Source organism: Lepidothrix coronata, unplaced genomic scaffold, assembly GCF_001604755.1.
Source record: "Lepidothrix coronata isolate B3197 unplaced genomic scaffold, Lepidothrix_coronata-1.0 Scaffold138, whole genome shotgun sequence".
Lineage (NCBI taxonomy): Eukaryota > Metazoa > Chordata > Aves > Passeriformes > Pipridae > Lepidothrix > Lepidothrix coronata.
The window spans coordinates 2437279-2452026 of record NW_016690318.1 but is presented as its reverse complement, the minus strand read 5'-3'; the positions used below and the strand labels follow the sequence as shown (position 1 = coordinate 2452026).

General features: G+C 35.3%; 1 protein-coding gene across 1 annotated transcript in view; it reads left to right on the top strand.

Moving 5' to 3' along the window:
• Positions 1-14748, top strand: part of FMN1 (formin 1) — a 130359-nt gene that overhangs the window by 3494 nt on the left and 112117 nt on the right. The window contains exon 2 of the mRNA XM_017827387.1: positions 70-187. Coding sequence (XP_017682876.1) covers positions 70-187 — 118 coding nt within the window. The remainder of the gene's footprint in view (positions 1-69; positions 188-14748) is intronic.

Genomic DNA, 14748 nt, shown 5'->3' with positions numbered 1-14748 from the left:
ACGGAAGTTGCTGTTTTGGAATCAATTGATACTGCAGACTTTAATTTTTTTCTTGCGTAATTTTAACAGCCTGACCTGAGTCCCTCAGAGCAAGATGACAAGACTCCAGGGAGACTCCAGACTGTCTGGCCACCGCCAAAAGCAAAGCACGAAGAAGTAAAAGTAGGATTAAAGTACACAGAAGCAGGTAAAACAAAGAGGTGAAGCATCTGCAGAAATTAGTTTCTGACATTTTTAATCTTGTTTAATACAGAGATGGTGATAAGTCACAGTATTTTCTTATCTGGAAAAACAGACCTTATGTTTTGGATATGTGGTTTGCTGCTAATTTTTAAGCATCTGATTTTTAAATGTAAATGTCTAAATCTCTGTTGAAATCTACATACTTGCCTGTACAAATTCATGAGGAAAGAAGCAGTTTTTTTGATAAATTAGGTTATCCATTTCCTGTGGGATTTTGTTCAAGCAACCAACAGATTAGTGCATGCATGGAAACATGACTGCCTTTTCCAATGCCTTAGAACTGCTGAACTGTGGTCTGGCTGCCATGTTTTCTTCAGGTACTGTCCATAATGAAAAGAATGAATACCATTGTTGCAACGTGTGCGTGAACAGATCACTTTTATAGCTAGTCACGTATATTGTCCTATAGAAATGTATGGAAGGGTATGTGTGAAGTGCAATGCTAATTTATCAGGTAAGCTTTCCACAGAAAAATATTTACTGTTTTTTGTTATTTAGATGCTTACATAACATATTTAGAAGGCAGAAAGTGATTATTTTAACCACCACAACTGTTTCAAATTTATATTCTTAAATATAAATCAGCAAGTTCTTGTTATTCAGAAATTAGCTGTAAACTGTGGAATTGTCTGAAATATTAAAATGAAAGACAAGAGACCGTCTGTTCTTCATGTGCCTGGAGACTTTAGAAAATACTACCTAGGAAGGATTAAGTGGGATTAAAAAAAAACCTTTTATATACTACTTTGCTGTGAGAAATTGTACAGGGTAATGTTGTATGATTCTTTCCAATTCCTTCTGACCTGGTGTATGAGAAACTGTACTCCTGTTTGCTCTGCTGCCTTGTATTGTTTAGTCTTTCTCCCTCTTCCTTCAGTTTTCTCTGCCTTAATCTTCCTCTTTTTGTAAAGTGGGCATAATACTGGAAATGTAAAAGTTGCTGGAAGATTGAGAAAACTTGGTTTTAACAAGAACAACATGGTTCTAATATAGACAGAATTGAATTTACAGTGCATCTGATTGGTCTGAAGTGTGGGAGTCTATCACTTAGATGACTAGGACAGGTATTCAGCTGTTGACAAGGAGCATTACAGGCTGTTCATGTTACTCTTAGATTCTTATTATAGGCTATATACTTGCTGTATTTAATTTTACCCAAATAAATATTTTTCCTCTTAATTACTGTAATCTTCTGTGGCAAAAACATACACTTAAAGAAAGAAAGAAAAAAACCCTGAATTAACAAAAGCTCCAGATTCTACTACTTGTAGAGAAATTAGGTCATGCTTTCTTGAAATATAAATAGGAAGGATAGGCTGGCTTAGAGCCCATGTAAATTGTTACTCTTGTTAACTGTGATATTTTGGGTGGCAGTGTCATCAACATGTTGATGGTTTGTTTGCTAAGTCAAATTTTTATAGACTAGATTCTGCAGTTCATTAGTTGCTCCAGCGTCTGGCAGATGGATTTGAATGAAAACAAACCGCTGGTGATTCAGCTGGGAGGAGACATGCTTTTAAAGAAAATAGGCAAAGGCTATGTTTGCAACGTATGTTAAGAGTGAAGTTATAGGTGTACCTCAGAGATTAGCAGGTGTGCTTCTTTCAACTATTCATGGATTCCCAGAAAGCAGTTGCGGCAGCGAGGACACTGCAAGCAGTTGGAAGTTGCGCGTGATGGATCAGTTACATTGGCCTTTCTGAGTAGTTAGGTGGCTGTTTTAAAGCACTGTAAAAACTGCAAGTAAAGAAAGGTACTGGTTGTGAGTAGTGAATAGGTTTTGTATTCAATGTTGGTTTTATTGCTGGGGGTTTGTGGCGTTTTTCTAGTGAATATGAAAATGGCAATGCAGCAAAATTTCTGAATTCGGTGTCTTCTTTCTGACAGCAGTTGGTAACTTTGAAGTGCATGTGTATACTGGCATTTCCCTTCATGGCCCTTCCCATCCAGACACCAGTACTTTAGGAACTTCTTGACCCCTGAAGTGGACTTCTTAAAACTATGCTATAACGCGGCGTTAAACTGACTGGTCTCAAACAGAAACCTTATTTCTTACCTCAGTGTCTTGTCTGGACAACTAAGATAAAATGAAAAGTTCTTGATCTCAGAAGAGAGTTCAAAAATTGTGTGTGGCAGGGATGTTTGTGATTCTAGTCTTCCTCCACTGATATTTCTGAATAGATGAATATCTGTAACATAAAAAATGCCAAATTGGCTTCTTTTAACTTTCAGTCAACTCGGTATGTTACTGTTTTCATTTCTGTGGTTAAGAGTTTAATCTGCTGAAACAATAGGAATTTATATAAAAACAATAATAAGAGGATGAATTATTAGGTAAGTATTCATTTAGCACAGCTTTATTTTAGGCTTAGACAAAATATGTGTCACAAATGTGATCACATCCAAGGATAAATCTGTTAATTTGTCTTTGTACTTCTAATAGGGTACAAGAATATGTACATATTTTATGAGGTATCATAGATTTTTTTTTTCATTTGTCACGATAAAATAGGATTTAAGTAAGACTGAAAACTTGAAAGTTGGAATACTGTAATCTTTTTTGCAATTCTACATTGTGTCTTTGATTTGCTTCCTTCATCACCATGCACTATGACAACTATGGCAGGAAGGTAGGGATATTGAGGGAAAGGATTCCTGGCTTTTTGATCTTTTCTCACCTCCTTGCCGTGTTTTTCCTCACTGTTCTTGTTGCCTAGTGGAAGCAAGAAATTCAGGCTTAATTTGGCCTATGCAGCAGACATGACAATGATTCATAGCAGCTTGGAGGAGTAGCTGACTCCCTCCTGAGGCTCGCAGTCTGCCTTGATGTGTGGGAAACAAACTGAAAAGCAAATGGACATAGCAAGGAACAAGTGTGTGGGATAGCAAGGAACAAGTGTCTGGGCCTGACTAGGCCTGTTAGGAATATTAGAAGTGAAAGAAATTCATGAACAAATACAACTCTGCAACAGGTTTTTTTCATGCATTTGATAAAACCTTGTGTAGTCGTAGTTTTGTCACCTTCAACACCCGAATCCTGGGTTGTAAGTTTTGAATTAAAAGGATGATGTTACAGTATTTTGGTTTATCTTATGTTTTCTTAATCCTTTAATTCCTCTGTTTCCATAGAACATAGACTATGTTGTCAGCTGGCTCTCTAATTAAGACAAGCTGCTTACATGGTTCTTTAGAGAAACTGGAACTTGTTTGAAGTATGTCTAAAATAGCTGAAGTCCAGAAAGTCTGTAGTACATTTATATCCTGGAAGACTAAAAAAAAGGTTATTTTAATATATAGTTTTTCCATGAAAATCCATGTAATCCAAGACATCTCTCTGCATATTTTTCTGGTCGTAAAGTTTTGTTCATCTGCTTTCATTAAAAGTTTTTTTTTATTTTTCCTCCATAATTCTTAGAGAGATTTCTCTAATTTTAAAGCATTAAATCTGACAGAAGGGTTGATGTGTCAGCTCTTACATATGGTGAAAATATCGAGCCAGGTAGAGGAGACAAATTCATGTCTATACTGAACAGACTCATCTGCAATACTACATCACATGGAATCCACACATATCTCAGCTGCTGTGTACACCCGGGTCAGCACTTGCAGACTCCCATGTCCAAGGAAAGGAATTTAGACATGGGTTCTGCTGCTCATAAAACTACTTATGTTTGAAGAACTGTCTCCACATTAAGGTGGTGTACATATACAGATTCTGTGATTCCTGTTAAAAATGCGTTTTTAGCCATCACCATCAAACCAGTTCTCATATAAATAGAGTTTAGTCCTTTGCTTAGCAAAACAGAAATGTAAAAAGTAATAAGAGAGAGAAAAGTATTTGACATTCCTCCTGGAGAAAATGCTTTTTAAAAAGCCACTTGAAACATTAATTCCTTTAGTGTTTTTTTTCCACTACATGTTTTCTTGTTAATTCGTATGTCTGTATTTAACATTTAAAAACCTCTTTCTCTCACAGTCTGTATGTTCATCATCCTTAAATCTGCAGTGAGGTAATGGTGCCACAATGTCTATTACAGTCTGTGATGAAGTAAGCACAATTTTCAATGTAAATAAGAAAATCAGGAGGTGACTGAGAAAGCTCTTATTAAACAAAAAATGGCCAGGTAAATGGTGAATGAAATACAAAATAGTGGCAGAAGTTTATAGCTAAGTCTCAAATTTATTAAATCCTTGGTTCCCTGTGCTCTGGGTTCACAGCAAGAAAATCACTTTATGGTCATGATGTAAATGCAGAGAACAACCAGCTAATGTGAAAGAGAGGCATAATGGTCAGAACAGAGATGAAAGATACCAACATGATTTATCTTTCTTTAACTAAACTTTCTTTTGTGGCCTTGAACAGTTTGTGTTTGTCTCTAAAGATAAAAAAAAAAATTAGTAATTTGAGTTTATTTGATTTCATTGTGGTATTTGGGGTTTAGTTCCGGGATTCTACTATAAATTTTATTGTAATGAATGAGATAAAGTAGGACTACAGCAAGCAGGATATTATGCTTTGGTTGAAGACAGTGCTTTTATGATTTAATGGTCAGTGATCAATTTGATGTGATCTCAGAGTGCAGGTGAGCTGCATAAAGGTGTTGTAAATTATTTTACTGCCTATATTGTGTAGCATGACAGGTGTATTTGGCCATGTTATGTCAATGTTTCATATTCTGACAGATGCATCATCATGTTTTTGAGAAGTTGAGGTTTTTATGACAAGCCAGACTGTTGTAGCTATGCTATATTCCTCTGGAGTAACAATGACATTTACTCTCCTTCCTTGTGCTAGCTAAAGCTATAACTTTATGTATTTAGAAGGTATTGGGTATAGTGCTGCTTGGAAATCTCTACAGTCTCACACAAATGAGCTGTACACTGCATTACTGTACCTGTGCTGATCACTGCAGTAGCTGCTGTTCCAGATATCTTGCAGCACTGTCTGCTAAGATGTACTTTGAAAATATTAAAAAAAACCCAACTCAAAACCAAGCAAGCAACAAAAGTTGCCTTTGCTTTTCTTTCCCCACCTCTGCTGACACCGACATTCGTACTGTGCCTCTTGAGACAGGAAAAAAAAGATAGGCACCTGTTGATGATGAAGATTGCTGTTAAGGTGCTTGTGTTCCATTTTCAGTCCTTTTGCTACTTTCTAGAATGACTTCAGGAAAGTTTTAGACATTTTTTACAGTATACAAAATCATTCTGGATGCCTATATGTGTGTAGCCATAGATACCAGCGAGCTTAAGGATTCACATACAGAACAGCTTTGGTCCGCTCAAAGTAGCAACTTCATTCTAAGGTTAATTTTTTTCCTTATGAGAAGATTAATTTGTTACCTGAATATGAGGAAGGCAAGTTCTGTGAATTATTTCTTTTACTGTGGTTTTTATTTTGAAATGTAGACCCCACTGTGGACGTGACCAATCTGATGTTGAAAAGGCCCAAAACAGTCAGAGGGTTTTACAAGATGATTCCTGTTATATAATTGAAACACAGTGAAAGAGCAATTGTGTACGGCACAAGAAGAAAGACTTTGTATTTTATTTCCATGGTTCTATTTCAAAATATATGAGGCCCTTTGTGTAACAGAAATGCCTCTGAGTTTTACTGAATTCCCTTTCCTGTTCTCCAGTCTCGCTGTTCATGTGTTCTGAAGTACTGTTTGGCCCAGCATTTGAACATGAGAGATTTAGATACTAGTCTTAATGAAACCCTGGTTCTGAACACGCTAATGCTTTCTAAAAATTTGCACCTGCATTTTTGACTGCCTTTTGGGTTTCTTTTTAGATAAATTCAATATCAGCCCTGCCAAGATTGCCCCCTCTGCTACAGCACAGACGTGTACTCTTATCTGTAAAAAACCAAACTCAATTTATTGTGCATTTCTTAGTTTTACACATGTCCATGTTTTAAGTGTGATAGCAGTTCTAAACTTGAGAATTGCTGAGACTATATGGGGGAACCGGTGTGTCTCTGTGTGTGGATCTGTATTGTGCTTTCATTCACTCACATGCCCACCCCCATATGACTGAACATGCACGTATACTGCGTGTATAGTATACATGGACTCGCAATGTATACTTACTATATATAGTATATAGTGATTGCAAAGGTGTTACAGTTCTAGAATAATAAGTACTTTGTATTTTAAATTTGTGCTTAATTAAGTCAGTAGAGTCTGTAATTCATCAAAGAAATTCTGTAATTAATCTGTTCCTCGTGTTTCCTAATAAGGTGTTATTTGTTTACCATATTGCATTGGAGAATGTAATCCTGTAATAGATCAGATTTGTAAATACAAAGTAGGATGTTTATTGAGAAAGAATCAATGTTGACTGTCCCCGTCAGCAGTACCTCTAATGTGGCCTTCCTGGGAAGGTGAAAATGGCAACTGAATCTATTAGTTTCTACTGTCAGGTAAATGAACTGTAACTGTAACCTCTCACAGCTGAGGAATGGTCAAATAGATAAGTTACTCAGGTGATTGCTTCTGAATAGTGCTTCATACTTCTTTGTTGTCAGAAAGAGGAGTAACTGTTTTCTTCATTTCCATAACAGAGAATCAAGGGTGTTGGTTTTTCTGTAGGAAGCTGGTTTTCTGTGCATATAGTTCTGTTATTTTCAGGGAATTCAGTGAGTGTGGTGAAGAAAGTTCATTTCGTGTAGTAAGTTTACTCTAATATCCTCTGTATTATCTTAGCATCCAGACGGTATTTAGATACTGGACTATTGGCTTGTTTAGGGCTGTTTATTCTCCACAAGTCCCTCTCCATCTGTTTCCCTTCCTCACATCTACCATATTTTCATTGTACCAGAATCTTAAAGGTGCTGAAAATATTTGAAATTTCAGGTTTAGAGGGTTCTTCCTTCTCTTAAAAGTAAAACAAAAACCAAACAAACAAGAACCACCCCCCCAAAATTGAAGATGTCTGCTCATTTCCCAGAATTGACATCCTTACATATAATGAATTATGGGACTGTAAAAGAAAAGAGTTCAGTTTCATTGGGAAGTAAAGAAAGGAGGACAGATAGGAGTAGATGGAGTGGAGTGGGGGAATAAGGATTAGAATCATGTATTAAAACTACATGCAGTATTGTTTTAGCCAATCCCCTATCCCTAAAAAGTAGGTAATTCTGTGAATTTCTTCAAGCATAAATAAATTTTATTTTCCTACTTATAAAAGGATTTTTAAATGCAGATATGCTTTACAAAGACCATTCCAGGAATGAACAAATTACATGTTTTAAAAGTTGCTCATGTCTATGTTTATTGCTGCTGTTTATGACTGCAGCATGAAAGAGCCTGGAAGGTCAAATCAATGCATCTGTAAAAATAAATAAAAAGTAATAAAGATGTAGCTGTGGTGATTAGATTCCTTTCTGACATCTGGTGGTTAAAGATGAGAACGACATGGGGAGATAATGGAGGAGGAAACAAAGACTTACAGGAAAAGAGAATATTGAAAATGATGGGACCAAGGGTTACCATGCTGGAAGAAAACATTAAGGAACTCTCACTATTATGAAATTTAATGAATCGGCTCAATTATAAGTTTATGATTTCCTTTATGCTACAGGGTGAGGCACATCTCAAGAGAGGTAGATTGCACTCAAGTTTTCCGGCTTTTGTTCTCTAATTACTTTTAAATTGTCTTAACACTATTTTGCATGTTTCCACATACTGACTTTAATATATAAGGCTTTTTACAAAAATGAGGTCCTGACCAGAAGTGGCTATATAGGTCATTTAACTTCAAAGCTTCTACTTTCTTCTTGAAGTTTTGAGGTCATGGCAGAGAAGGTTACTAAATTGCTTATGTAAAGTTTGAGGAGTAACCCATCTATTTGAAGTGTAAGTTATGGAGATTTCTGTGGGAAGGGTTTTTGTATAAGATTTTATTTAAAATTATTCAAGTAGTTAAGTTGTTTTATTACCAGAGAAGAAAAGGAAATTCTTGCACAGCACAGTTTTGAGCACAAATAGAATAATACTGCATAATATTTGAATGTGTATACTTGCTTTTCACAACAGTTTTGAAAAATGAAAATTTCCATTCAAAACATTGTGACTCTCTGCATCCAGTATTCCAGGGATGTAGCTTGAATTTTTTCAAGTCACTAGATTTACCAGTGAATGTTTGTACCTTTTCTTTTAGAAAGGGTCATGAACAGTGCAGCTTCCTCAATATGACAACAAAGATTTTCATGAGCATGTATTGTGTCTGTTTATAAACATTATTGCTGCTCTGTTTTCAGGCAAATTCTGTGTGATGATAAAACTGAACATATATTCAGCATTTCCATAAATTACATAGGTTGTCCAAGACATCAGCATTTTATTTCATGTTTGATTTTCTATGCATTAACGAAAAGCGTGCATGCTGTAGTGTTGTTTTGTTTGCAAAATAGCGAAGCATGCCTCATACTTTATTTATCATTAAGAATATTTTATATGTTTTATATTTACCACGTGGTGGCATATGTCATCTGTCATATATGTGAGCAATGTCTTTCACTGTTATTGTACAGTTTGTAATTTTTTTTTAAAAAATGCATGTTTTGGAAACAAAAAGCAAAACAGGGAATTCTTGGAAGTGTTCCTAACCCAAGCTTCTGTCTTCTAATCAGATTGTATGGAATGAATCTCTCAGAAGAGTCTAAGCTTTCTGATCTGCTTTGGTCTCCTTGCCTTAACAAATAGCATGAGAATACAATAATGAGTAAACATGGTTGTTATTTCCAATTGAAAATCTTGAGGAATGAACAAAATAAATTATTTCATCATTCTGCAGTTGTGATATGCAATTCTGTGTATATATCAAGCTGAGAGCTTTAAAGAAATATTTACAAGTTTGTTTTCGTAGTGTTACTGCATGTGGCCCAAGGAATGTCCATGGGCTTTTTTACATGGTAGGAATTTTTTAAAGTACTTGCTTTTTGATTTGGTTTGATAGACAGTGCTAATGTCTAGCAGCACTTCAGAAATTAGGCAGTTCACAAGCAGCTGCTAATTTTTTGCAAGACAAAATTATGTAAGCAGGAGCTGAAAATAGCGACTGAGTTATATGTTTGTAGTAATGAATAAAAAGCATGCGGTCTGCCAGACTCCCTCCTAGCATATGTAATTCAGGACTGTAAAATATACATTCCCTGTGTGAAGCTTAAATACAATCTTACTTATGCTTTTGTCTCTAGCTCACCTAAACATTTACAAGGAGGGACCACCAGGTGGGTGGAACAGTGTATGTACAATGTTGTCCATCTGTATCTAGTCTTTGGTCTCTTTTGTTGCCATAAAGGTAGTATTTACTTTTCCTTGATGGAGTAGAAATGGTAAGTGCAGAGTCTGCTATACGTGTTTAGTTCATTGTTTAAAACTAAAAATTTGATAAAAACTACAGAAGTTCTATAATACATCAGGAACTGTTTTAAGAATTCTAGCTTATGTTACTTCAGTTTCAGTGTCTGCCATCCCACTAAAGTGAGTGGAATTTAGGTTGACTTTCAGATCCATTTCACAGTGCTGAGTGTAAAATTTTACAAAGTTAAGATTTGAAGTCTGATTAGAAGATCACAATTAGAACTGGTGTATTACTTTCTCTTCCTCTTTTTTCCCCGCTCATTTATCTTGTCTACCTGGAGCAGACTCCAGGTAGATGTAACCAATTTTAGAGCTAATCTAATTTGCCTAATAATTAGACTTGTTATAATCTGGCAGTGTTTATTCTGAAAATCTTTGAAACAAAGACCATAGTGAAAATTGAGCTAGTGAAGTTCTTTCTGAGTGGCTGGGCTGTCGTCCTTCATTCTGGGATGTATGTTACATACAACTGAGGTAAATTGCTGAATTTAAGCAAAAAACAAGGTGAAGCAAATTAATAAATTATGAGAAATATTGTGGCAATATACTTTTACCGATTTGAATAAACATTGAATATAAATAGCAGGAACAGAAGCTCTTTGTACGAGAAATAAATTTGCAGTGTTTAGTAGTGTAATACTAGTCAGTTTGAAAGAATTAAGTTGATGATAGCTTTTTACTTTTCCATAACTCTGATGTAGTTGGTCATACACTGATCCTTATTCATAACAGGAGCACATTTAAGACTGCCAAAAAATACAGTAAAATCTCACTGAAAACTGTGTGAGGGCTAATTAGATAGTAACTGATAATGCCATTAGTAATCATAAAATCACAGAATGTTAAGGGGATGGAATGGACCTTAAAGATCATCCAGTCCCAACCCCTCCTACCGTGGGCAGGGACACCTCCCAGTAATGAATCAGTACAGATGTCTTTTGAAGGAAAAGGAGATTTAATTGAACTTTTACCATCAACTATGTTAACCTGATTTTTGAAAGTTTATTTCAGTTATAGCCCCTGCTGTGTCTTTCTGTGTTTTCTTGCTCAGTTTTGTATTCACCAAGAACAGGACACACAAAGCCTTGGCTGTTGGTGGATTTCAAGGGAAGCCTAAGAAACATATTTTGAACTCTCATGACTTGGAAGCTTCTTTTAAGCAGCTCTTTTGAATAATGGAATTATAGAATCATAGAATGATTTGGGTTGGAAGGGATCTTGAAGTTCATTTAGTCCCAACTCCCCTGCTATAGGCAGGGACACCTCCCAGTAGACCAAGTTGCTCAGTGTCCCATCTAACCTGGCCTTGAGTGCTGCCAGGGATGAGGAATTATTGTCAAAATGTGTAATAACTAAATGAGGCTGAGTTGGAACTCATTTTTAAAAAGAATTTTTTGATAGAATTCCTGTTTTTTCTAAAATAACTTGTCATTTCTGCAATTGTTTGCTGAAGTAACTGACATTGGCTGAATAAGGGATGTTTCAAAGCATTAGTATTTTTCTGTGTATATTTATTCATTAAGTAGTTTCCTGTTTTCATGCTTTTCATAGAATTACAGAATAGCAATCTACTGATTTAAAACTTTGTAAGGATTAAGATTTGGTGTTTGGGGTTTTTTTCTTGATCCTTTTTTGTAGTTGAGTTAGTCTTACAAGACTTATAAACAAATCTTATGATCAGAATAAACTCTTGATGCATTATGTCACTGAAGAACAAATTAGTCCTTAATTCTACCATATAATACCATTTAGATGATGATGCAAGTGGACATCATATTAGAAGAAATAAATCCAAAGGAGTTTGAAGCCCTCTTATTTCCTTTGAAGTTTTGTAATGGGAGTCCAGTCATGTTTGTTACAGCTTCATGGATACTTCTTAGAAAGTAAGACAGTGTTAAGACTGTTTTGCATTAATTAAAGTAACTGACATTAGAACTTGCTAGAATTGCTCTGTGCATACATACCATCTATGATCTTAGGTTAGTAAAGTTATATTGTCTATATAGTCTGTCATTAAGTGGACTTGTGGGCAGTCTGGTCTGAGAGACAGATCTCTCCCTGACAATTCAATTGCTAGCATTTCCCATTTTCCTCACATCCTGGTTTTGGCCTGGACCTTAATGTTATTCAGTACCACTTCACTTCATTGCTGGGGGTGGAGGGAAAGGGACTGTCTTTGCCTTCTGAGAAGGGCATGGCTTCTGGATGAAAAAATGTGGCAGGAGAGGGGAAACTCTGCCATTGTTATTGTTTTGGTGTCTGTGGTAAGTCTTTTTGCATGTGAATAACCTTCTCTTTTCTGTACTTTTGTTATTATGATTGTTGCTGTTACTGTTTGTTTTCTTATCTCATTGCTGTTTCCAGTAAATTCTTCTTATCTCAGCCCATGATCTTCACTTTTTGTGCCTCTGGTTCTCAGCTCCATCCTGTCTCAGCAGGAAGGGGAAGCAAGAGAGCACTGTGTGGTTTGAGAGAGTCTTAGTGGGGGGCACTGAGTTGTGGAGTAATCTTCCTAAGCCATGACTGCTCACTCAAAGTGGGCCCTTCCTCATAGGACTCTAGTGGTGGTGCAGAGGTCCTAGAAGCACTTAAGTATTTAGAGTTATTGGCCACTTGTGTAATTTACTGCCTGCTGAGAGACCGGGCAAATTATATTATATTTACCTATCCTGTAAAAATCTCATATTTTTCCCCTCCATTCCAATTAAATAAGTAAACAACATTTGAGAATTGTTCGTGGAATAGGAAAAGAAAATATTACCACTCATCCCTAAAAAGATGGAGTTCTGGGCTGAAGGAATTCTGGCCTACGCAATTTCTTCTACACAGTAAACAATAGTGATCATACAGACGCATGGTTCACATTTTGAAGTTCATCTGAATTTGTAACTGAAAAGATTAGAGATGTAATTATTTCGTAATTCTGTTTTTTAAAATAAGCCAGTTCAAACTAAACCCTTCATTCAATATCCTTAGCACTTTAATATCCTAGCTCAACTTTTTCTGTAGAAACCATACAGGCCCACAGAAGTTACGAGTGTGTTGCCTGGAGACCATTTTTATCCCAGAAGGCCAGGAAAAATGATAAAGCTGCACAATAGGATGGACTTGCTCATACTCAGATATCAAGGGCCTAATAAAACTAAAATATGCTGCTATTTTAGATACTTAGGTTTTGTGATTATTAAGGGTAGATTTGAGCAGTCCTGTGTTACACATTTTATTTGCAAGATTAGCTTTCAGCGCAAAAATTTTAGAAAACATAGTGCTTTAAAAATTAACCCAACATATTGAATACATCTTCCTTTTTTTTCAAATTATTCTGTGTTAAAGCTTAAAACTCATAAAGTACAGTAACTATTAAAAATATATATACTTTTTATATAACTTAATCAGGATAAGAAATCTTTCTATATTGCATTACCTTTTTCTTCATATGCAAGTTCGGTATCTTTTTGGGTTCCAGGTACTTTTTTTTTTTAATTGCTATTCAAGAGAATACGAATAAAACCTCCTCCTGTCATACCTGTACACCCCTAATGTTCTGTAGTGTATTTGTACTCTCTTTGCTCTAGCAGATGTTGGTGTATAAATGGTTGTAGGATTTGTCTGTTGTTTCGCAGTGTGTGATACTTAGTTGTTTCTCACAGTAGATGTCTGTGATTCTATAATGAATTCCATGTCTATCACCTTAGAGCATTTTAAGTCCTTTTTCACCTCATACTTATTCACCCATTTTTAATTGTTTAGTTTTGCTTCTTCAGCTTTTCCATTTTGCTTCAACAATAATTCTTTTATCTGTTTACATACTGTGAAATTACAGGATACAGTTACTTCCTCTTTCCAGTGGGTATTTTGTTGAAACACAATTTTATTTCCTTCTTGCAGCACATTACTTGGGTATATGTTAATTCCATGTTTTAACTGGAGCATTTCAAATTTGTAATACTTAAAGAAAATATTATCATTTCCTGATGTACTAGTATAATTTTAGTCAATGCTATCTTTATATAATTCTTTTAGACAACATACTTTAAAATCATGAATACACTGATATAAAATATGACAGTTATTTAAGGAAGGTTATGCTATTTGCACTGCTTCTGTCTTTGCAATGTTCAATGCTATAATAATTTTTTTAAAATCAGATAAGATACTAATTATAATTACTTTTTTCCTGCAGTTACGTGTAGGCAGAACTAAATATAGTATGACTGGCACTAAAGTTATGATACTTTCTAATATTGACTGTATCAATGGGTGGCAGAACAGGTTATGAGTCTAGTTCATTACTTGAGAAATTGTTTTCTTTTTTCCCAAGCACCTTATAAGAACGTACAGCTGAACAAGGAAATGTAAAATGTGTATGTTACTATCAAATAACATTTAGCAAGCTATTTGTTAGGGGAAAAGTAAGACAAAAAACTGTATTAAAATAAAAATATAGATGAAAAACTAATGAGATAACAAGTTCATACCCAGAATAAAAGAACAATATCTCTGTATCCAGAAATTCATGAATTATAGTTTGACTTCAGGAAAAAAAAAGAAAAAGGTTTTTAATGGAGTACAAAATTGCCACCCAGTGGAAGCAGCTAATTTTATATTTTCTCAGTCTCCTCCTTCAGATCTTCAAGAAACTAGAGGTCTATTTTCTTGTCACTAGAATACATATTTACTCATTATGGAAATGATTCTTGATTCTTTTGTTTTAATCATAGTTGTATTTATCTATAGTAAAAAATAATGTTTCAAACAAACAATACCAAAAAAGAGGACAGTAATGATCTTACAAGATCCCTTCCAACCTGAGCTGTTCTGCAGTTCTGTGATTCGAAGCTCTTTTTCCATGTCAGTCTTGAATGTTCTTGAGGTAAGGGAGCACAAGGAAGTGAGAGGTTATACAGTTCAGTTGGAAACTTGTATCTCATCTGGATCTGAGCCGTCCACATATATTCATGTGTCTTTAATAAGGCTGGATGAGTTACAGTGATTCTGTATGAATCAGGCTGGCTACACACAGAGCCATATCAGATCTATTAAGCTGTGGCGTTGTTGATTTTTAACCTATACAAATCACTCATCGATATGTTGGTATTTCTGGATTGTGCTGTAATCTTCGTGAATGTTTTTTGTG